This window comes from Aulonocara stuartgranti (genome assembly GCF_965226115.1).
Source record: "Aulonocara stuartgranti genome assembly, chromosome: 20".
Lineage (NCBI taxonomy): Eukaryota > Metazoa > Chordata > Actinopteri > Cichliformes > Cichlidae > Aulonocara > Aulonocara stuartgranti.
In genome coordinates this window covers 17,880,224-17,904,532 of record NC_138956.1, presented here as the reverse complement: position 1 = coordinate 17,904,532, position 24,309 = coordinate 17,880,224, and the positions used below count along the sequence as shown (strand labels likewise).

Below are 24,309 nucleotides of genomic sequence, written 5' to 3'. Positions count from 1 at the left end.
ATTTAAAATAGTAATTACATGCGACCCCTGGCAGGAATAGCGACAATCAAGAACAGTGGCTCACATCGCTGTGGAAGAATTTTGTCCCACTCTTCTTTGCATAAGCATTTCAATTCAGCCACACACAAAGGTTTTTGAGCAGAAGCCGCCTGTTTAAAGTCACACCAAAGCATCTCAATCAGGTTTAAGTCTGGACTTTGATTAGGCCACTCAAAAAACTTTTTTTAGTCATTCACAGGTGAACTTGCTGGTGCATTTTGAATTTTTGTCTGAATTATTAAGTGTGCTTGAGCTTCAGGGCATGAACAGACGGTGAGAAATTCATTCTTTCGGGTAGAGAGCAGAATTCAGCAGACGACACCGTCGTGGTGGGCCTGATCTCTGATAACAACGAGACGGCCTACCTGAAGGAGATTAGGAATCTGGAGAACTGGTGCCAGAGGAACAACCTCCTTCTAAACGTCAGTAAGACAAAGGAGCTGATAGTGGACTTCAGCACTAAGCAGGAGAGGAACTACCAGACCCCCGTCATCAACGAGTGCCCAGTGGAGAGAGTGGACAGCTTCAAATACCTCGGAGTTCACATCACGCAGGACCTGTCATGGTCCTGTCACATCAACACCGTGGTGAAAAAGGCCCGACAGCGTCTCTACCACCTCAGACGCTTGAGAGACTTCCAACTGCCCTCCAAGGTGCTCAGGAACTTTTACTCGTGCACCATAGAGAGCATCCTGGCGGGAAACATCTTAACCTGGTTCGGGAACAGCACCATGCAGGACAGACGAGCTCTACAGAGGGTTGTGCGGTCAGCTGAGCGCACCATCCGCTCCGAGCTCCCTGACCTGCACTCAATCTACAGCAGGCGGTGCTGGACCAAGGCCAGGAAGATCGTGAAGGACCTCAGCCATCCCAACAACAGACTGTTCTCTCTGTTGAGGTCAGGAAAGCGATTCCGCTCCCTGAAGACCAACACAGAGAGACTGAGGAGGAGCTTCTTCCCGCAGGCGATACGGTCTCTCAATCACACCACCACACAGTACTGACCCACACATATGGTTCTTACACACACACTGGACTTTCTGGACATTGGTTTTGCACAACACTGGTCACTATATTCTTCATTTCCGGTTAATACTTGTACAGCTGCTGTTACTGTGTATATATTTATTTATATTTAGATTTCTTCATACATTCTTATATAGTTCTATATTGTGTATTGTGTATTTTGTTGTACAGTTATTTTATTTTCAACTTTAATTTATATATTTATCTTTATCTTATTCTTCCCAGTTAAATTTACCCTTCATTCTAATTTGTGTTGTACAGTTATTTCATTTTTAACCTTAATTTATATTTTATTCCTTCCTAGTTAAATTTACCCTTTTTAATTTTTCATATTTATTTCCTTTCTTATTCATAGCCTTTTCCTTTTTTGTTTTCTTTAGGTCACGAGCAGTTGTCCAAGCATTTCACTACATATCGTACTGTGTATGACTGTGTACGTGACAAATAAAAAATTTGAATTTGAATTCATGGTTCCATCAATTACAGTTGAGTTGATGATGGCTGGGATGACGTTCTTCTTATGAAATGATGTAATATTTTTATGTCAAAGTGGTTTTTACTACATTCATATACAATTTTTTTGTTAAGTTTATATGAATGTGTGTGTGATTGGGTGAATGACCTGCTGTAGCAAAAACCACTTTGAATGCCCCCCCCCCCCCCAAAAAAAAAAACAAACCAGGAAGACAGCAAATACTTTTTCACATCACTATATGTGCTTGTATAATTTTTCCTCACATAGATTTCATCATAAATGTGAAGCACGTTGGAATTGTGTGCTTTAAATGGTGCTATAAAATAATATATCAACCCAATCCATGTACACACATGTTGTTTGTTTAATATCATCAGAAAAGGTGAATATACAGCTGAGACTGTAATAATTTAACAAGTCTTCATTTAAGGCTGAAGCCAGCATTGACTAGTGAAGCACTCTGTAAAACAGGCTGTACTTGTACTGTTCCAATAAAGATTGGATTTGTTGTTGTAGCTGCATGGAAAAAAATTTTTTTGTTAGTCTTTAGTTATTAACATCACATTTTTTTAACAGAATGACCTTTAAATTAAAACAAACAAACAAACAAACAAACAAACACAAAACCCAGAATGGAGTCACAGTAATGACAATCATGCGGCTCACCTGAATGAATGAAAGTGACTTTAAGGCTACACGCATACTGTAAAACTCCAAAAAACATTCAAGGTGGTAGATGAAGATTGATTATGGAAATCTGATGACTGATAAATAGTGGACAAGACTGGTGTTCCTTCATAAATAAAGGAGAATCTATTTCACCATCATGTCTTCAGTAGCACTTCACTGAATAAAATGCCATTAAGTAGCTCAGAACTCCAGTTATAGTCGAAATGGATTAAGACTCGTGAACAATGTTGCTCCATTCAGTCTGCTGTGATCTATGGTGATGACGGTGGCATCCATCTGCTGGGCGTCACAACTTTCCAACAGAGACTTTGGTCCAGAATGAATCAGGTTAAAGAGTGAAGCAGATGACCCAACTTAGATTGATTTTCTTTCTATTAGATGCACAAAGTATAAGAGTGTTGTCATACCTTTCAAACATATGTTGCACTATTATTATCACTGGCAATGAAGGTAGATGAGTTGTAACGCACACAATCATATTTAAAAAAAAAAAAAGAAAGAAGAAAAAAGAAAGAAGAAAAACACTGTTGCACAAATAAAGTTTCATGGAGCATGTCAGGAAAGCGTTACACTGTATGTGTACCTTACCAATGCTCTATAGGGTATTGTCAGGGATGTGGAGCTGCATTCAGATAGCATAATGACTTTCAATACCAACACAGGCATTTCCTCCAATTAAAACATACTGATTGTAAATATTCTGTATAACTGATGTTAATGAATGTTTTTCATCACTTGTAATTATGCACAGATTTTACACTGACAGGTATCTCTTGAAACACTTCGGGTAAAACCTCCACCCTCAGGCCAAAACTGACAAGCTGGCTGACTTTTGAGTGTTGATGCAGTGTGTCAATCTGCAATCTTCATCAAAAACTGGATCACAATTGTATAAACTTTACTACAATTTTAAGCAGCTACTGAATTAATTTAGCACAGTTCAGGTTCAGGAAAGATCTGAACAGTGCTAAGTTTAGATTTTTAAATAAAACTCTAACTTTACAGTTGTTGTTATTTCCAAACTATACCTCCGTTCTTCACAGTGATTTAGAAATTAAAAGTGATATTGATACCAAATCAGTCTTTTTGCTTTACACCCCAAACACAACCTAAAAAATGAAATACAATACCTTCTATTTGCTACTCATAGGTAATACTTACTAATTACAACCCAGATTATCAGTCGCGGCTTTAAAGATGCTGATCGTACAGAGCGATTTTGGTTAAACCAAAAAGCATCTATTTAACAAAGAAAGGGGACTGACAGCCAGACAATGTAAAACTAAGCTTTGTATTCCAGTTGCCTGCTTTATACCCAATATTGTCCCTTGTAAAACAAAAAATGCAAAAAATATAATCTTTAGATACCATTTCTCACTAAAAGGATGATCTCACAAACATTCATCATCCCACTATATTACAGTGTCTTCTTTCACGCTTACAGTGAACATAAGAGATGACCAAAAACAGTATAAGTAAACCAGAGTGGCATAGTCGAGTTGTTTTTTATACTGTCACAGTCCACCGTTGCAGTGCAACACTGCCTGCAAAATAGTCCCATATTCACTGAGCTGTGTGCAATGTAAGCCCCAAATCCACTTAATATTCACTGGACTTCATTTTCACAGGATAAAGTTGATATCACTGACATAACATCCCGTCAGTCTCTTTTACGTTACCTCAGAGACAGCACCTGATGTGCATCACAGACACCGAAGTTGCCCACTCAAGGTTTAAATTGATTTTTAAAAGTCAAAATGCAGCATTTTCCCTGGTGCGGAAGCATTGGGCTTATCTCTTGTAGTGGCTGGGAGCATCTGCAAACATGTATTTGAGCCTGTAAGCTTCAGCCAGGAGGAGACCGACTTCTTCATTCCCCCAGTGGATTGTAGGAAGGTTCTGCAGTAGCATGAGGAGACCCTAAAGAGCAAGAGAGAGTCCTTAAGACACTCAGTGTTTTGAAAGTTGGAGATACAAAGCCTTTCATTGTCAAACATAACATATGGGTTAGCATATAAAACTTAGCAGATGTACATGCATACTTGGTTGGTAAACCTACTACAAAACTACAAGCAACACTTTTATTTTCTGGTGATCAAATAAATACGGAGCCCCGCAGGGGACATGGGAGAAAAAAAAATTAAGACGGACTTTTGCGAAACAAACAACAAACAAACAAACAAACTCGGGATCTCACAAAACTTTTGCGAGATCTCGCAAAACAAACTTGGGATCTCACAAAACTTTTGCGAGATCTCGCAAAACAAACTTGGGATCTCGCAAAACTTTTGCAAGATCTTGCAAAACAAACTCGGGATCTCGCAAAAGTTGAATTCCAACAATGGCAGCAGCTACTTAGTTGTAATATTACTCTTTCTGGGTCACAAAATACACTATTAAGATATTTTGAGGCGTGAATGTAGTTGTGTAAACGTCAGATACCTGCTCGGTTTACAAGACATCACATATTTGCAAAAGTGCTCCAACGTTTTCGGAGATCTGACACCCACTATCTCGAAGCTAACGGGAGGTCGAGACCTACTATAGCCAGGAGGAACACCGCTTTCCCAGCACATTGTGCCTCGACCTCCCGGTCGGCTTCGAGCTGACGGCCTCCGAAGAATGCGGCTAAAACCTTTGCGAGATCTCGCAAAATAAACTCGCAAAACAAACTTAATTTTTTTTTCTCCCATGTCCCCTGCGGGGCTCCGTAAATAAATGATTACACTGACATGTTGATGTTTAGAAGGATGAAAGAAAAGGAAATCAAATTACAGTATTTAAACCTACTGCCCCCTTGCTCTAGTTCAGGGGTGTCGAAATCCAGGCCTCGAGGGCCGGTGTCCTGCAGGTTTTAGATATCACCATGGGTCAACATACCTGAATGAAATGATTAGTTCATTACCAGGCTTCTGGAGAACTTCAAGACATGTTGAGGAGGTCATTTAGCCATTTAAATCAGCTGTGTTGGATCAAGGACACATCTAAAACCTGCAGGATACCAGCCCTCGAGGCCTGGAGTTCGACACCTGTGCTCTAGTTCATCATCTTAGTCACTAGTTTCAAGTCTTACCAATTGCAGCAGATTTATTTGGTAATAAATTATGCTACCATTAAGAGTAAAATACACATAAAAGCAGGATATGATGCAGGAAGTGGCTATCTTATGATTGATCGAAAACAAGTTAGACCAGCATCAAAATTGAAGAAGAACTACAAATGATGTGATTTAAACTTTTACAAAGTAAAGTTGATTAATTTTAACTCAGAAGACTCCGCCCTTGTCCGCCAGTCTGCCTTAAATGGGTCATATTAGTTTCTCTGCCGTGACTGGATGACATAGACAAATGTACCTGAAAGTCAACCATGGACAGGATTTCTTTGCGCCACTTAATGAGGAAAGCAGCACAGACGTACAAGTGGAAGCGGGAAAAACCCTCTGCTTCAGCCTGTGGAAAACAGAATAATGGTAGCCAATTATACAAATCAGCTTCAATCAAGAAAAGATTTGTCTAATGACTTACAAATATTGTGTAACAGGCCAAATATTGCAACCACTGACATACACAAAGGTTAAATTATTGTGAGTGATTGAAAACGGCATTCTTTCTAATGTTCAGAAAGAGGCAACTCCTTTGACTGCCAAAAGAAGAGTCCTTGTACAGAATTCTGTGAGGGAAAAATGTTACTTTTCACTTTATCTTCGACCTCAATGAACACATTTCTGAGGGGTTTATTCAATTCAGTTTTATATGTATAGCCTCAAATCACCAAAACAGTCACACTCAATTCACTTAATATTGTAAGGTAAAGACCCTACAATAATACAGGGAAACCCCCAACAATCAGACAACCTCCTGTGTGAAGGAAAAACTCCCTGCTAACAGGAAGAACCAGTCTCATGGAGGGGCATCCATCTGCTGTGACCGGTTGGGGATGAGGAGGAGGAAGGAGACTTACAAGTTCTATCGCTAGTTTCAAGTCTTGTTTAAGATGTCACGGGGTTAATTTATTAAATCATCATTTGGTGTAAAATATAAGAATGCTTTGATGTATGACTACTTTGGTGATTCATTTTGAGTGTGCAGTGTCTCTTGGATTCTTAGTCACATCCACCCCTTGGCTATCATGTCCAGTTTTCTAACATGATTTCCAAAAGAGAGTATGCTGTCTTTATTTGAACTATTCTCCACCAGTCATAAGTGCATTAACTACTTTGTAGGATAACAGATTTCCATTGTTGTCATCAGTGTACTGTTTATCACCAATGGAACAATAAAGGTGCCTGGAACCACACAAGTCCTTGTAACTCTCTGCATCCTCAATTAATGTTCATGTGATTCATGCTGACTTGCTGCTCACTTCTGGAGGGGAGTGCAGTGTGCAAAATTAACCTCACCATCAAAACTTTTGATTAAAAGCCAAAACTGGTACATTAATAAAACTGGTAGTGGCTATAACAATTTAGTATGTGGCATCTAATCTGGTAAAAAATGTGAATGTGTAAAATCACCTTTCAGGTATTTTCTTTTGTAACAGTCCTATACCCATTTTGTAATTATAAGATGTATAATGCCACACATGTTGGACTAATGAGCTTGAATAGTTTTACAGTCTATCAGGGCCCCATTATACCCACTGTCTCATGCCAGGCAAATTGGAATCTGTCATTTCTGTTGGTGATGCACTCAAGATTTTTGTAACCTGGCGTGCTAAATGAAGACAGGAGGATTGTGTCGATTGTTACTGTGATTATAATGACACAGATGCTCAGAGATTTATAGATTATACAGAGGAGATGATGCAACAGTTTGAAAATATGACTTTAAAAAAAAAAAAAAACTTTTCAAAGCAATTTATTTGCGTCCCGTTTTGACAACTTCTCCTACACCAGCACTGATGTGCAGGATTTGTTTGAGTTGTGACACTTATCATTCAGGAGAATACTGCAGCGAGTACCTGTGCTGTAACGGTCAGCATAAAGGGATACAGCCATGTGATGATGTCACCAGTGACACGCAAAGTGACCAGTGTGGTAAGTATAATGGGGCCATCAGAGATCTCAGATGCACATCACAAGATTTCATGAAATTTCTTCATCTTGACCCACAGAGCATAAAATAAGCTGCACTACAGATGCAGACACACTGACTGAAACAGCAGCAAATTGTCTGAGACAGCTGTGACTCGTGTTCATTGCTCATAAAAGCTCAGATAATGGTGGACACCCTGCCTTACCTGGTAGGTGTCCCAGAGACGGATAGTGCAGCGGAGTGGTAACTCCCTCATCAGAAGATTGTTCATCCACCGGAAAGCAAACTGCAGGTACTCCACTTCATACCTCTTGAAATGATTGTGAATGTCCTCTGGCAACAGACACAGATACACACACCTGTTAAAACTGGGTCTCCTGCTGTTAGCTTGTGGAAACAGGTTTCCCTAAGCATAAGCTTGTCCACGTACCATCTATCCTGCTGACTAGCTCCTCTAAAGCTTTCACTTTGTTCTGAATTCCAGGCTGAGCAAAGGTGTAGTTGTCCTGAAAAGAAATACATTTCAATAAAGTTGCTTACTAGTTTTAAATTAGCACTGATTGAGATTGTGTCCTGACCTGTATTCCATCCAGCAGCTTGCTCATGCACCAGAAACTGTCAGCTTCAATATTTCTCTGAGTTTCCAGAGGTAGTGCTGCTACGTCAAAGTTCTCCATATCCTCCGCTGGAAAAACAAATAACACTGACTGAGACTGATGACTCATATCAAGTCTTCTCTGATGTGAGCTGAGCTTTGATGAAGAAATTTAAAATTGTTGTCATTCAATATATAACCTAACTAGAAAAAGAACAAACCAAATGTTTTTTTCCCCCCGATTCAACGTGTAACTTACTGACAAACTCTGACAGGAAGACAACAAAAAAAGGTGTGACCAGATCGTTGATTCCTTGAACGTAACCGCTGGCTGGGTGACGGATGGCCCAGATAAAGAGAATTCGCTCAAAAATCTGAGGAAACAAGGAGAATTACTGCTAATGTTCAGCTCCAGCGTGGAAGTCTTTTTTTCTTTTGATTCCTGTCCACATTTTCAGTCTTATGTCTGTAGACACATATAAGCGTCTGTAAAAAATAGCATGAATGCTTTGAAGTGTGTTTTACAGACTGTTGAAACTGTTGTGTACATTAACTGAGGTGCCACAACATGACTGGTATGTCTAATCCTTATACCTGGGTAGTGTGGGCAATATTCTTGAAACTAACTGTGTTAATAAGACTATCCTACAGCACATTAACTACTGATAAAGTACATGTACACTGGTGGTCAAAAGTACCCCAAGAAAGACTTTTATTTTCTAACCCTAATTTCACAATATTATGTGACAGCATTTCAATGTACAATATGAACAGTATCACAAACATAAAGAAAAGCAAAATATTTTTATTTGACAGGTGTTGTCATGAGATTTGAGCAGCTGTAAGGACAAAAAACTGAAGAGCTCAGGGAGTTTACAGAGGAGGTTGTCAACTGGTCTCAAAGAGTTCAGGTTCTGGCAAACCAAGTAAGGAAAAGGAAGGACAGGAAGGCTTCCCTCGGGATGTGTTCTGCTATCTTGGACTTGAGACCTAACCAACACATCCTTGGTGGAGGATTATGAAGACCTTGGGGAAAGTCTCAGCCATTACTCTGGCAAGGCTTACCAAAGGAGCTTCTTTGTGGCGTGGCATTTAGTGTAGATGAAGGCTCTGGATATCAGTAGGCTGTAACATTATGTTGAGATCGGGATCAGTAACGGTTGAGTGCTGGGCGAGACTTAGATTCTTTCTCGGATGTCAAGTTTGGAGGTATTTAAAAGGAACACGAACATATGTAAATCCTTAAGAGTTGACAGAGGCTGTACATTTTACCATTAATGCAAATACATGTTTGTCCTGAATATTCAGAAATAATTATTGTCATGTGTAATATCTTGGTTGTTTTGCAAAGCCACTAAAAATCACTTCCTTTGAGGAACAGGCTGGGCTCAGTGCATTTCCTTTTTAACAACTAACTTCCTCTGGAGTGTACTAATCTGATGAAGCTTCTTCCTCAATGACAGGCAAATACACCACACTATACAACCCTGTATCACTTACAGTGTTGTCAATGCTTTTCACAATGAGTCCAGCCACAGAACAAAGCTGGAATGTTAACTTTTTGAGCAAATTAAGATGATATGCTGTATATCAGCACACACAAATAAAGACAATGAAAAACTTCATTATCCCAAATTAGTTTTTCAGTAAAGTAAAATATGACTTCTCAAAAGGTGAGTTCCCTTCATGGATTTATCTTCCTCCAGAAAACATTTTTCTCCATGCAGAATCTGACTTTGTAAAAAAGATTGACCAGTTGCTATGTTCCCTGCTGATCTGCACTAATAGAATAAAAAAAATAAAATAAAATCTTGTATAGTATACATAGTCCCTGTGCAGCCAGCCAGGAGACCCTGCCTGTTTCTCCATAAGAGCAAGACTTTAAACATTTTTAATAACATATTCATAAGGAATTCAAAGTGGAATGTGCAACATATTGTTATTGTGACCAGAGACCATAATGCCAATAAAATTCAATATCTGCCATGACAATGAAAGGCGAGTTAACCACTGGCGAGAGTAGGTGGGTTTCTGACAAACTAATGTCAACTTTGAGAGGACACAAATGAAATCAGTGGGAGGATAAAATTGAAAGAAAACAAAAAATCCAGAACTTCCAATGATGCCAGCAACAAAGCAAAGCCTCACATTACATGTCTTATAAAAGCAGTAACTCATACTAGGGGCTTAGCTATTAATATAATCTCAACATAGGACAATCTGTTGTGATGTACCACTTAAACATTTTGTAATAGTGGAAACGCTGAACTGAACCAAGAATTAGCTAGAGCCACTATCTCCAAAACAAAAACAAGTCCCCGGTTCACTCTAAACTGGAGAAACGAACCAACCAAACATTAAAATAATGTCGGTATTCCGATGCTCATCATGAACATAGAAAACGAGACACGTGTACTTTGGAGAAACAACTGAGATATTGGAGCTGCTTTTCAGTAATCTTACCTCTTGTACTGCAGGCTGCTGAAACAAGGGAATCAGAGGATTTGTTCTTGGAATGTCAATGTGGATCTGACAGGAACAAATGTTGACATGTTAGGTCATGGATCTTTTACATACATAAACTACATCTCTTTTTTTGTATTTCAGCTGCAGCATCACCTGTCTGTATGTGTCTTTATAGTGCTCGTCTGTTCTGGAGTGGTAATACTGCTCTATGAACCTGAAATATTCCTCTCGCTTCCTTTTCAACACCAGTTCTCTGCGTTCCTTGTTGGCTGGCAGGTAGCCCTGAACGAGCCATTAGAAAGGTTAAGATACAGAAAAAAACAACCCTTTTTTGATTAGCCGAACAATTTCAGAGGAACAGAACAGGCTGACCATTAGATAAGACGAGAGAACACTTGAGATATGTGCCGCTGTAAAGATAAAGCTTTTAGCATTATCTGAAAATTTTTACGAATCAAACAAAAAGAATAAAAAAAAATTGAGCTATTGAGACAGAATGCTTTGGATTATTAAATGCTGAGAAAAATGTGCTTTTGCAAAACTGAAGGTCACAGCCTTACAGAAAGAAGTCTCCATGTGATTGGCCGGACTTCTCTTGGTATGCCTGACCAGCTGTGCTTGCGGAGTTCTTCTGTAACAGCACAGAGCAAGATAGAAACAAGCACTGTCAATGCTACATAGAAACCAGAGCAGAGATCAGCACAACCTACACAACTAGTGACGAGTCACCCATGCAATAGAAAAATAAAGCTGTAAAATCAGTTTAATAGAAAAAATGTGATGTTCAGCTTTACAAAAGAGAGTTCTTTTGGTGAAAAAATCTCATCCAAGTCCTTCATTACTTGTGTTAACATGTTTATTAAACTGAAGGCTGTGTGGGTTCTTTCAGACAAACCCGTACCACATATTCTGGATCCATTTCTTTCTGGTGACAAGCTCATAAAGTTTTGCAGTCTATTCTTTAGCTTGACATTCCAGTACGATAAGTGAAATCATTATCATGTTGAGCACTGATGACAGAAAAGACATTAAAAGAAAATGGCTACAACCTGAAAAATACACGTCTACAGAAAAATCTAACTTCTAAAGCACAAACACAACCAAAGTCTTTTAGAAGAAAGTCTCAGCACACGAGAGGCATTGTGAAGTGCAGTTCTTTCAAAGTGCGATCTAACTCACAGATATTTCATTTCAGAAATCTTTGAGGACCAGTCTTACAATGTTCCTAGCTACAGCCTAAAGATTTTTAGCAGTGCAACAGTTACAGCACGCCAGCAGTTCCTCTTAAAAGCTGGTGAGATACTGTGCCAATTTTATTAAATATGTATGACATGTTAACTCACACTACACATTTGAGTTAAAATCAGGCTTACTGTGCAGCCAGAGTTTCCATTTTATTTGAACACGGGTGAATCAACTGGAGCTCACACTGTGTGTAAATACCCAGATCCTGGTTGTTTTCATCTAGTGATAGTTAACAAAATTACAAGCTGAACAATGTCCTCTCTATGTCCTCAGTGTTTACAAAATCAACATCCAGCAATTACTTTTTAAAAGCTGAATTTGAATTGCTTATCATTTAAGTTGTTACATAGATGTCTTCATGGGCAATGTTTATTTGAATTACATTTAAGAGATCACTGACCTTTCCTTTGAGCTGCATTGAGGATTATAGTTAATTTGTAAATTTTGGATCTTGTATGGGTAATGAAAGAAATTTCTCTGCTCTACCAAAAACATATAGAAATATATAAAGGCTTACATAGACTCTTGTAAGTAGAGTCTACGGAGCTTGGAAAGAAAAGCGTCTGGACTTCTTTAAGTAGCTTGAAGACATTTCACCTCTCATTTGAGAAGCTTCTTCAGTTCTAAGGTCAAACGGTGGACAGTCCCAGATTTTAAGCCCTATGGGAGTGTCCCCGAGAGGGTCATGGACCCCCTATCATAATCACATGAGCTAAGGTGTGAAAACGGGTGTAAAATCCGGAACTCTCCACCAATTGCGCTGAAGAACTGAAGAACTGAAGAAGCTTCTCGGATGAGAAGGAACCTTAAAGAAGTCCAGACACCCTTCTTTCCAAGGTACTTAGACTCCGATGACCTGGATGACTGAGAACCTTCACAGACCTCTCAATTAGACCACAAAAATGTCAAATTAATCAAATCAAATGATCCTAATTTATTGATTTTCAGCAAGTGTGAGCACCTCTATAAAAGCAGAAGTTTTGACAGTTTGCTTGTTCCAATCACACAGAAAAGACATCGGCACTGATCTTAGAGGTGCAATTGCTGCTGCTTATCAGTCTGGGAAGGGTTATAAGGCCATTTCCAAACTATCGAAGTCCATCATTCTACAGCAAGAATGATCACTCGCAAGTGGAAAACATTCAAGACAACTTCCAATCTCAGCAAATTAACCCCAAGGTTGAAACTGAAACTTCCCTGACCAGTTAATTTACAACATAATGGATAAATGGGCCATTGCAACACGCTGATCATTTCCTTTTTCAAAGTCCAGACCTCAACCTTGTTGTAAAGAAGAGTGGGCCAAAGTTGCTCAGTCAGCAATATGAGAAGTGTCAGATATAGCTGATTGATTACTGATTGATTGCTGCTAAAAGTACTTCTACAAGCTACTAAATCATGGGCTGTACTTCGTTTTTCCACACACTGCGTCTACTTTTTGGCTCAGTTTTTGTAAAAAAAAAAATGACACAGTGTAATACGTCACATTTTTTGTTCATATTGTTGTATTGAAATAATCTTAGAATCTGTTTTATACATAAAAAAACAGAATTTCTATTCAGGATGCCTGCATATTATACTTGCATGTCAATAATCTGTTTCCTTACTGGTGTATGGTACTGTAAATTATTAGGTAGCTATCTTCTGATTCAACAAAAGGCACGGCCTTCCTGCAACGATCAGTCCTTTAGCACATCCCAATATAAGGGAAAAGCTGCTTCTGTTGCTGTACCTAGGTCAGTGTTGGGACTAGCCAGTAGCTGCCTGAATTTGTCAAGCCGGCTTTTCTCCCGCACTGTCATCGGTGGTGCCCCTGATGCATTCTGGTCCGAGATGCGAGCCACCAGTGGGATGATGGGACGAACTGGGAGAGACTGCTGCTTCTGCAGTGTGGAGCGAACTGCATAAGGAGCACACGGATTAAAAACAAGAGGCAACTTTACAATGGAGAATGAAAACAAGCAAGAGCCACGATATTAAAGGAACAATAAAAAGGTTCAAATATTTTTCAAATGCAATTAATCTTAAATTAAACAAGTAAAGCTAAAGAGATGCATATTACTTTACAACAATCTCCTTAAGCTATGCAATTATTTTCTTACTTTGTTGCCATATTTATTTCTGTGGTCAGGTATTTATTCCTTGGTGGGAGTTGTTGACCTACTATTGATCCTGTGCCTCACCAAAAAAGGCACAGGTCATTACCAGCAGAGGTTTCGGGTGAAACCATTGGGAGACCTTGCCTCACCCTATCATGTGACCTCACCTGATGTGAGTGGGGGCTAAGGTGCCTGGGAAGGGATCTCAAAACTGGATTGTAGGTGGAAGACAGTCAGTGTTGTGACTTTGTAAACACATAAAGGCAGTTTAATAGGATTAAATTAGCTGAAGTGTTGACTACTGGCTACAAACGATTATTTTGATAGTCGACTAGTCACCGATTATTTTTGCGATTAGTCGACTAATCAGATCATGCATTCATTGGACATAAAACATACAGCTTATTGCACCAGCATGCATCTGCTCTTAATATAACTATCATTAGCTTAAGTGTTTAAGGTATGTGCTAGCTAAAAATAAAGGCAAGATTAAAATTCATTAAATTTTAATGAAATTTGCAGATTGTTTCAGTGAAGTTTAATAAACTCAGCCGTCTGCTCCTTGCTATCTAAAATATAACAGGACACCAGAGTATATTCTTGAGCATCTCACACTTCTGATAATCAGCTGTCTGCTTGAGGTTTATTCAGCTGTGTAAAAACTGTAACTTTAATCTCAGCCAAACCGATTCATTCAGGAACAAATAAAATACTAAAAAAAAGCCAAACAATAAAATTTTTAAGTTATCTAAGTGACTCATATATCATGTTTAACCTGAGTAGCGAAAGACGGCGGTGGGTTTGAAAACGATTTGCCGGGAGTCCGGTGTTCTCACGGGCTCTAGTGAGCCTTGAACCCGTTAGCTATTGAGCTGGTGGGTAACAGACGTCTCCGAAAACGTCAGAGCGCTTTTGAAAATATGTCTTGATAAACTGAGCAGATATTTGAGGTTTACACAGCTACATTCTCGCCTGAGAATATCTTAAACGTTTATTTTGTGACCCAGAAAGAATAATAAGAGTAATACTAAAACTAACTAGCTGCCGCCATTGTTGAAAACTGAGCAGGGCCACGCTATGAACTCTGGGACGCAGCTTCTTCTTCTTCAGGGTTTAACAGCAGCTGGCATCCTTGTACATGCAGTGCCACCATCTTCTGTTTCAGTCCGTTATTACACTCTTAAATCCTACTACTTATTCCTGCGTCTTTTGGGATCTTACAAAGCTTCAAACGACGCGTCGACTATTAAATCAGTCGTCGACGATTTTGATAGTCGACATAATCGTGACTAGTCGACTAATTGTGGCAGCCCTACTACTGGCTAAGGCTACATCCACACTAATGGGTTTTCGTTTGAAAACACATCGTTTTCTCTCCGGTTTGTCCTCCCGTCCACACTGAGACAGCGCTTTCACCAAGGAAAAACGCAGCGTTTTGAAAACGCCCTTGAAAACGCATACATTTCAAAATGGAGCTGCCCCGTCGCAGTGTGGACTCTCGAAAACGCAGACTTTCTAAAACGATGACGCATTTTAGTCATGTGATGCAGTCATGTGACCAATTTAACAAGGATTGGGGAGTGCATTATACAGCAGTTGTTTTGACTGCTCTAAATTTTGACAGCCCTAAAAAAGATTAATATCAGTTTGTACATGCTCCAGATAGCTTTTCTTCAAATTCCTTAATTCTCACTCACTTTTGCACATGTGCAGGACTGGAATGTAAGCGTTCTTGGCCTTTCAATGTGGACGCACAACTCTGTGAAAACGACTGAAAACGCTAGTGTGGACGCAGAGCGTTTTCAGACCAAAACGCCGTTTTCAAATCTATCCGGGCTAGTGTGGACGTAGTCTAAGAAAGGCTAGTGGGAGACCAGTCAACAATGTGAATATTCAGAAACTAGATGACTTATGAATAAAGATTCAGCTGACTATTCATCATATGAAAAGCCACTAGATTTGAAACAGTGATCCTGCTCATAAAGCTGAGGGTAAAGCTAATTGAGGATTAATGAAACCTGTTTACCATGTATAATTTTTCATTATTCACACAGTCCTACAATTACATCTGGCTTTGATCTTTCATCCTGTCACATATAAGACATTTGCAGATGGGAGTTCTTTTCATTCATGTGCAGAACTTCAAAAAGAAAAAGAAACTTTTCTTATTAATTTCTAGTGTCGAACTTGATGACAGTTATTTCATAACTTAAGCTATGAAAGGGGATTTCTTATGCTTATTTTCCAATCCATATTTTTAGTCTTTATTCTATTAGTTCAGACTCACAGTTCAAAATAATCCTTGTTTATCAAAAACGGGTCCTTGGTGCAGCCCATCAGTTCTTTCAGCTATTTCAGTTCTCTTCCCCCTACCCTTTGAGACAACAGTCTTCTGACTGAGTGCCAATCCAAACTTGTTTGAAAAGCGGTTGGGTGGGACTTCTGTGCTGACAATCAGATCTGTTTGTCCAAGGTGAACATGTAAGATAATCTCAGTGATATTAAACAGAGACAATAGCAGAAAAAATAGTCTGAAACTGAGTGTTTGGAGCAGTCTACAGCCTGAGTGACTCACAGGGATTCCTGCTGTACGCTGTTTGGTGAAACTGACAAATCTACTGAATTAAAGGCCTCCATTAAACTTTGGTTTTCTTAAAGGTGGATAATGAAAGGATATTCTTTTGGCAGACTGACTCCCAAAATATTTTGGACTCTGTCTGAAGAAGTCTGAAGAAGAGGGACTGACATTTTATGCTGCATAGGTCCATCTTATCTCAGTATTGTAAGAATAAAATGTTCCCCCAAGCATTTTTGATAAATAAGGTACTTAGGTTGGGTACATATACTGTAACCTGGCGTTCTGTAAAAAGTGTTGTGAAGTTTTGCATAAATTTTCCCTGTACTCGATCTTGTTAATTATTGAATTCACACATGACAAACTGTTTAAAATCAACCCTAATATCGAGGGGTTGCAAGAGATTTTACAACTTAAATCCAGGCACACTAACGGTAATTAAACACTGTACTTCCCTCATAGGCTCTTAAAAGAAAGCACTTAGAGATATTAATGGTAAAGACGCTGAACAGGAATTTGCAACTGTTAATTAATGCTTATTATAAATTATATAATTTCATCACAACAACATAACTGGATTGAAATCTGGGGGGCTGGTACATCACAAGAAGAGCTAGTCACAGAAAGAAACACTGGTTAGGATAAGATTATCAATGAAGTAGAAACTGATTTCACTTATTCTGTGTGAATGTGCCTTATGAGACACAGAGGTGATCAGATAATTATTAAATAACATGTGCTCTCTCTGTAATACTAATCCTGTATACATCTTTATTTTAGTATTTCTAGTTCTATTTTTTGAACATAAAGAAAACCTAAAGACATTAATTGTACAGCAGTAAGATAAATAAGTGGTATACAGTCCTCTGTCGTCTGCATTACTCAATTGTGATGATATCATGGAACATCAGACACATCCTAAAGGCCTTGCTATAATCCCACCAGCCCTAACTGCAGTCTTAAATCCCACCTGTGAAAATCTGTAATTAGCTTCACTATGAATCACCTGATAATCTGCTCTGTAGATCTTAAAGCTGCAGCATATTAACCACATACCTGAAGATGTGTTAAGGTGTGCATCGCTGCTAGACTTGACAACCTTGCCATTGGCTTGCTCGTACTCCGTGTCCTCCTCCTGCACATCCTGAAGGTTTGGACCTTCTGTCGTGGGTGGTGCCAATCTGTGTGAAACTGCACTTTCTGTGTCACCTGCTTGATGCTGCTGAGATGAAAATAATATCAAATCAAAAGACACACTAGAATGTCTCTTTTCTTTTCACACTAGTTCATTTTCTTTACTGCTGACTGACAAAAAATCAAATCTTGTAGCTACTTGGTTCTGTACGGATGACGTAGTGTGCAGGCCTGGTGGTATAGATACAGCTGGGTTGAAGGTGCCAAGGAATTCTTCATCCTCCTCATCATCAATATCCCAAGCATCGTTGGTGCTGCGGGCAAACTCATGAAAGCTGGAGGCTTTTTTGGTCTTGATATTGTTGAACTTGGGCTTTGTGTCTTTGGGATACCTGCAGGGAGACAGATTGAAATATCAAACAAGCAGAAAAGAGAAAGAAACCAACCAAAAAACAACTTTAGGAGATGATGTCTTGATGCATGTTCAATCATTAAGGAGATCCCTTAAAAGTCAATTCTGTTCATCTAGACGTAGAGTTTTCAGTGGGAGAAATGTTTTGTCACTCATCCAAGTGACTTCTTCAGTCTGAGACTTGAAAACATTTGGGGGGTTTAGGAGATGATGAAAAAAATCCAGTGCAAACATTTGGCCACACTTGCACAGGACTGGTGCATGCAGTCCACACATACAGTGCTGTGGAAAAGGTATCCGGCCCCTCTCAGATTTCTTAGTTTGGTTCATTTCTCATACTTACGTCTTGTGTTCTGATCACTCCCAATGAAAAGTTTCACTATCTCCAAACTGTAGACCATCATAGGAGGTCTCACTAACATCTTGTAAATCTTCCCATTTGCTCTAACTTGCAACCTTCTGGCACAAATCACCCGACACTCTCTTCTTGACCGCTTTTGTGCCCCATCCCAAGATATTTAAACTACACTACCTTCACAACCTACTCTTTGCAACAATTCTGTTTCTCATTCACTTGCTGCTACTAACTTTCATTGTTTTACCTTTCTAGTGCATACCTCCATCTCTCCAGCCTTTCTTCCATCGGATCCCTACTCTCACTACAGATCAACGTCATCTCCAAACATCACAGTCCATGGAAACTCTTTCCTGACTTCATCTGTCAGTCTGTCCATCACTATTGCAAACAAAAAGTGTCTCAAAGCTGATTCCTGCTGTATTCGCAACCCCACCTTGAACCCATCTATCACTCCTACCACACACCTCCCCACTGTCTTGCTATACTTACACATGTCCCCCACCACCTTCACTTACTTCTCTGCCACCCCTGACTTCCTCATGTAGTTCTATAGTTCCTCTCGTTCCACAAAGACACTAGTGAAACTAGTGAATCAGTCACTAGCTGTCCTCAATCTGTCTTCCTCTTTTGCACTGTCCTCATTCTTCAGCTCTTCAAAGAACTCCTTCCTTCTTCTCAAGACATTCTCTTCATTTGTAAGTACATTTCCATTCTATCCTTAATAAACCCAACCTGCTGCACATCCTTTCCAGCTCAATCTCTCTGCCCAGCCAATAAACACAAGTCGACTTTTCTGGCCTTAGTGTCCAACCTCACACAGAAATCAGTATTTCTTTGCTACCTGTCACTTCACTGTATGCCTAGCCTACCAGCATACTTGTCCATTTTCTTCATCTCCTTCACTATTCCACCTTTTCTTTGCCAACATTTGAATACTTTTCCGTACTTCCTCATTGCACCACCAAGTCTCCTTGTCCACTTTTCTCTGTCCAGTGAACAGAGAAAAGCCCTAAACAGCCGTTTAGTACACTAAGCAGCTTCTCTCGGTATTACAATAGTACTTTCTCAGTCATCAGGTAACTTTTATTTAAGTCTGGTATTTACTCTTTCACAAAGGACCAGGTAGGTTTAGAAAAAATTTCCCCTTTAATAAATGAAATAAATAAAAACACAAACTGTCTTTTGTATTTATTTATTTGACATTATCTTTGTCTAATATTAAAAATCTGAGGAGCTGAAACATGTGTGACAAATATGCAAAACTATAAGAAATTAGGAAGGGGGCAAATATTTTTTCATAGCACTGTATTCAAGCACTTGCGGCAAGAAACAGCTACGAAATACATGTTACACTGAGATTAAAAGTTAAAATGGATTAACTGGGATGACGCGGCACCATGCAGCCTACTGCACTTACGTGCGTCGCAATCGGGGATCAAGAGGTGGATGCTGAGCTCCATAAACCGGTTGCACACTGTGGAAGATAACATGTAAAATGCCGTCATCTCTTCACCAAAAAACACACGCAGCTCTCGAGTGTCTGACTGAGCGAACAATCAAAGATGAACTTAGAAGATGTTAATTAATAACTGTTCACAGGAATGTTGGCAGACATATGTCCTGGCCTCTGATGTGTTGCTCTTCTGAACTCACCTTTCTTAGTTTGAGTAAGTTGCTCAGTTTCTTTAAAATTAGTTAATTAATTACACAGCAAAGAGGGAGAAGTCACAGAGGAGAAGCAACATCTGGAAACAGATTGTATGACTATCAAAAATGTGTATATGGGAAAGGATATGCTTTATATGCTTTATAAGTGTTTAAAGAAAAAGGTGGGCCAACATAAAGCCTATGAACTGAACCCTGCACTGGAGAATTGTTACACCCCAAACATATAGGCAGGCTGTAGCCCGGCTAGAAGATCTGTACTGGCAGCAAACACAGTTGTAATTTCCTGTTGAGTGCATAATGACATCCATTTGATGTTTGGGACATCCCTAAAAAAGAATTTCAAATCTGGGAACTATCTGAGCATTTCTTTAATGATCCTGCAATGCTAAAATCCCAGTTGGTAAATCACAGACCCAACAAATACTGTTCTACATGCTGCCTTCCCTTCCACATGACTTAGTCAATGCCTTATATGAAATATCCCTATTTCACAAAATGAGCTTGTTTTAAGCATGCACTGAACAGAAGAAGTGGACAGCTTGCAGAGCGCCTGTGTTCTTTACCACCCTGTGGTGTGCAGTATGTTCAGCGGATTTGAGAATCTTAATACTCAGCTTCTTTCCAAATCTCTGGTGAACTAAAGCAAAGATAGTCTGGAGTGGTAGGATAGGATCTACAATTGCCAAAAATGCCTATTACCAAAATTTTATTTGCATTCTATTAAAGTCTTTACTCAGCGAAAAAACACTGATAGCTGCCCATTTTGCGTTTCCTTTTTTTTGGCCCCTTCAACTTCATTAGTTACATGTTGCTAGTACCAGGCTGAACCTACTCAACCTGTCCTTAAAGGTGCTCTGTTGCATGTGTAGGCGACATGGATATAGCAAAATTGTTGTGGTCAAAAAGTCTGAGAATATTTGAGTTTGGTGACACTGTGAATTATCCTGCTGGAATCAGCCATCAGAAGATGTGCACACAGTGGCCATAAATGTATGAACTTGGTCAGCAAGAATGGTTGAGTAGTATGTGGTGTTCAAATAATGCTCAGTCAGTATGAAGGACCCAAAGTTCGCGCAGAAAATTTCCTCCACACTGTTATACCACCACCACCAACAGTCTGAACTGTTGATACAAGGCAGAAGGTTTGATATTATCAAATTCTGACTCTACCATCCAAATGCTGCAGAAAAAAATGGACACTCATCAGACAAGACAACAGTTTTCAATTCTTCTATTGTCCAATTTTGGTGAGCCCATGCAAATTGTAACCTCAGTTTCCCGTTCTTATCTGGCAGTATTGGCACTGCATGAAGTCTTGTGGTGCATTAGCTCATCAACTTCGAGATGTCAGCTTTTGGTCAAAGTCACAGTGACAAAGACTAAGGTCTCTGTTAAAGAGGGCTCTCTATGATATGGGCCATTTAGAGATTCAGACATGAAAATATTATGATAATACTTAAAAAAAATCTATTTTCTGTAGTTTTTCATAATATTATTCATTTGTCATGATAACCCAATTATTCTAAGTAACGGAGTGGGTTTTGTGAGAATATCACAGGGCTGCAAATAATATGAAGTTTATCAAACTGCAGCTTTTCAAGCCTAAGGCTGAGAACTGAGCCTGCTGATTATCTGGCAGTGCCAGAGTGTCTTGTTTACCAGCCTCACACTTGTTTTATCAGGAGCAGCTCAAGGACAGGCAGCAAGACTAGCTGTTAGCCTTCCTGTTCAAACATATGTTTGTGTTTCTAACGATCCACCCACCCCAGATCACTGTGTGTGACAAAGACAGCACCGCCCTCTCCTTGGAGATCCCGTCTTCTCAGATTTCTAAAACAGGCTGACCGCCCACCTCCACCCACTTCTTTTCTCTGCTCCACTCTCTTGCAGTTAGATGGTACCAGGAAAGGACATTTAATCAGATTATCAGTCTTGATAGTCATAAAAAAACACAGAGGTCAATAAAGATACAAACGCATAAACATGAAGAAGTGTCTTGTCTTATCAGTGAGGCGTGAGAGATTTTTAGCTTCCACCTGCGCACAGGAAAAAGTAAAATAAAACAAAACAAAGCAGGGAGTATACCCTTTATTAGCCATGCCCATGATGTCTATTGCGTAAGCTCTGCATGCTGGGACTAGCCTAGCTCAAGTATGTGTCTCCCATTATACTCAGCTTAGAGACTAATAAACAAACTCCAAATGAAGTTTGCAGCAGAGCAAAAAAAAAAGTTCTGTTATTTTTCTGTTGTCTTGCAGTACTTTATAGACAAAATAATGCACACATGGGTAACAAATTAAAGATAAAAAAGTGCCTCAATAAAGAGTTCGGTCCCGACCTGCCATCAGAACAGTTTCAATGTGTCTTGGCATAGGCTGCATCCAAAAAAACAAACACTAGTGTTTGTTAAGTATGCCAAAATATGGTATTTTCAATGATTCCAGAATTATCAAAATGTACCCAATATTACAGCAGATGCATTCTATATTCAGGTGAATATTTAAGTATGCACACTCAGAACATTATACCGGCATAAATATCTCACAATGAAATACAAATACAGACACAGTATAATGTCAATAACTCTCCAGTTTAGGTGCTTAAATAGTAAAGTTTTCAACCTGACAGGCATTATATATAATTTCATCAGATATTCACTCTTATCAAATGAAGTTAGACTTGTGTGATTGGGCCTTACCTACATATCAGCGGGTGACTGCCTGGCAACCACCAGTTACTAGGGAAAAATTACTATTCTCCAGTTGCTAGCCAAAACTGCTCCCAAAAGGTATACATCACTGCATCAAATACCTCCTTGTGATCACTAGCAGACTGCTCCATGGATGACACCAACTGGTCTGCAAACACTTGGTAACTATTCACTACACAGTTATAAAATTGTTAAGAATGAACAGCTTACAAACCCATTCGCTCCCCCCCCCCCCCCCCCCCCCTCTATTAGCATGTTATTAACATGTTTTCACTACAGGATGAAATCAGCATTCCCAAAGTGCAATGTTTCCCTCCTATAGTTTCTGTTTGCAATGACCATCACCAAAATGCCCCCAACAGGTGGATAGAAGGGCTCTGCATTTTTTCTTGTGTGCTTAGTCAGTGTCTGAAAGATGTACTTTTTTTTATTTATTCTTTTTTGGGGGGCAGTGCAGTTTATAGAAACTTTTTAAATATCTTTTTACAAGACACTTTGAACACAAAGGCTTTCTACTGTGCACTTTATTAAAATTATGTTTCTCCCCACTCTTGTAACATAATATTTACTATATACACATTTCATTTGTAAACAGTAATGTCTTTACTGTGTCCTCCCCAAGTAATGCTGCCATAAAACGAGGATGCGTTTCATTTAACTCCTCCAAGAAAACCCACTGAGATGACAAAATAAGATATTAGTGCTGTGTTAGTGGTTCAGACAGTGCATTCTTCCTCCCTGATGTTTTTGATCGTTTTACTGTACTATCACCGGCACCTCTCAGCATAGACTGAGAAAGCATATGGCGGTTGACAGACAGCTGCCACCTCCAGTGTGATCGTTAGAAACCGCAGAGAAGAAAGAGATGGGGGTCTGCCTCTGAGCTGGGAGCTGTTATAACAACACACACTCGAATAAGACACTGGAAGCGGCTCATGCGTGAAATCCAGCGAACGAGTCGATTTGTGCGCTTGTGTTTCCACACAGATCTGTTAGTTACGAGTATTATCAATAGAAAAGAGTATTATTAATGTGTGTCTTTGTTAAGGACAATATTTCAACAGTGCCTGTTTGAAACTCACTAAGAAATGTAGTGCTACTTTATGAAGAAAAGAGGACCTACCTTCCAGGAACCTTTGCGTTTCTCCTCCAAAAATTGATCCTGTTGTCGGTGGCCATACTCAGATAACCCCCGTCAGACCGACACCGAAACCGGCTGCTCTCGTGAAGAAACCATGCGGCAACCGCTTCCGCGTTTCACTGGCGACAGCTCGGCCCCGCTCGGCTCTCTCTGCTCGGCCTCCTCATGAGTTTAAACGGTCGAGTGATAGTAATATTCGCTTTCCAGTGTGATGATGTACACTACAGCACACTGTAAGCCGCCATCTTGGGGCGCACCGACAGAAGCGCGTGATTGGTGCCAGACTCTAACAGGTGCAGCAAAAACAGCCAATCGGACGAGCTCGCGGTAGAGCGACGGTCAGTGATACTCGTGGATAAACAGGCACAAAGAGGTGATTCGTTGACACTGAATGCTGGCAGGGGAAGGTTTGGTGTAGACCTCAAACACCATTCTAATGCAAAGTCTTTCTTAGGACTCCAGCCTCTGTTGACGGCTGCATTGTGATGTGTTTGGTTTGACCACTCAAGTCAGCAGATGGGTATACACACTGTGGCAGAGAGCCAGAGATGAATAGTAAAATAATGATTAAATGCAGTGTGGTTGTATAAACACATAGTAAGTGATAAAAGGTGGGTGAAGAAGAAACACCCAGTGTATCATG

The 24,309-nt window shown here is 39.6% G+C and overlaps 1 protein-coding gene across 2 annotated transcripts; it reads right to left on the bottom strand.

Annotated features, from left to right (window-relative positions):
- Positions 1–1,886: 1,886 nt before the first annotated feature.
- On the bottom strand, positions 1,887–23,941 carry tbc1d22b (TBC1 domain family, member 22B). 2 transcript variants are annotated; one of them, XM_082519007.1, is made up of 14 exons: positions 23,649–23,941; positions 19,565–19,621; positions 17,577–17,769; positions 17,300–17,465; positions 13,302–13,469; positions 10,885–10,955; positions 10,478–10,606; positions 10,322–10,387; positions 8,118–8,232; positions 7,842–7,948; positions 7,694–7,769; positions 7,469–7,596; positions 5,584–5,679; positions 1,887–4,150 (listed from the first exon to the last, which is right to left on the bottom strand). In XM_082519007.1, exons 1-14 carry the CDS (start codon positions 23,702–23,704, stop codon positions 4,022–4,024), a joined length of 1,557 nt encoding a protein of 518 aa, XP_082375133.1. In that variant the 5' UTR covers positions 23,705–23,941; the 3' UTR covers positions 1,887–4,021. The 2 variants fall into 2 exon arrangements, with proteins under 2 accessions (XP_082375133.1, XP_082375134.1); XM_082519008.1 differs by lacking the exon at positions 19,565–19,621 and having other exon boundaries at positions 23,649–23,940.
- Between the last annotated feature and the right edge of the window lie 368 nt (positions 23,942–24,309).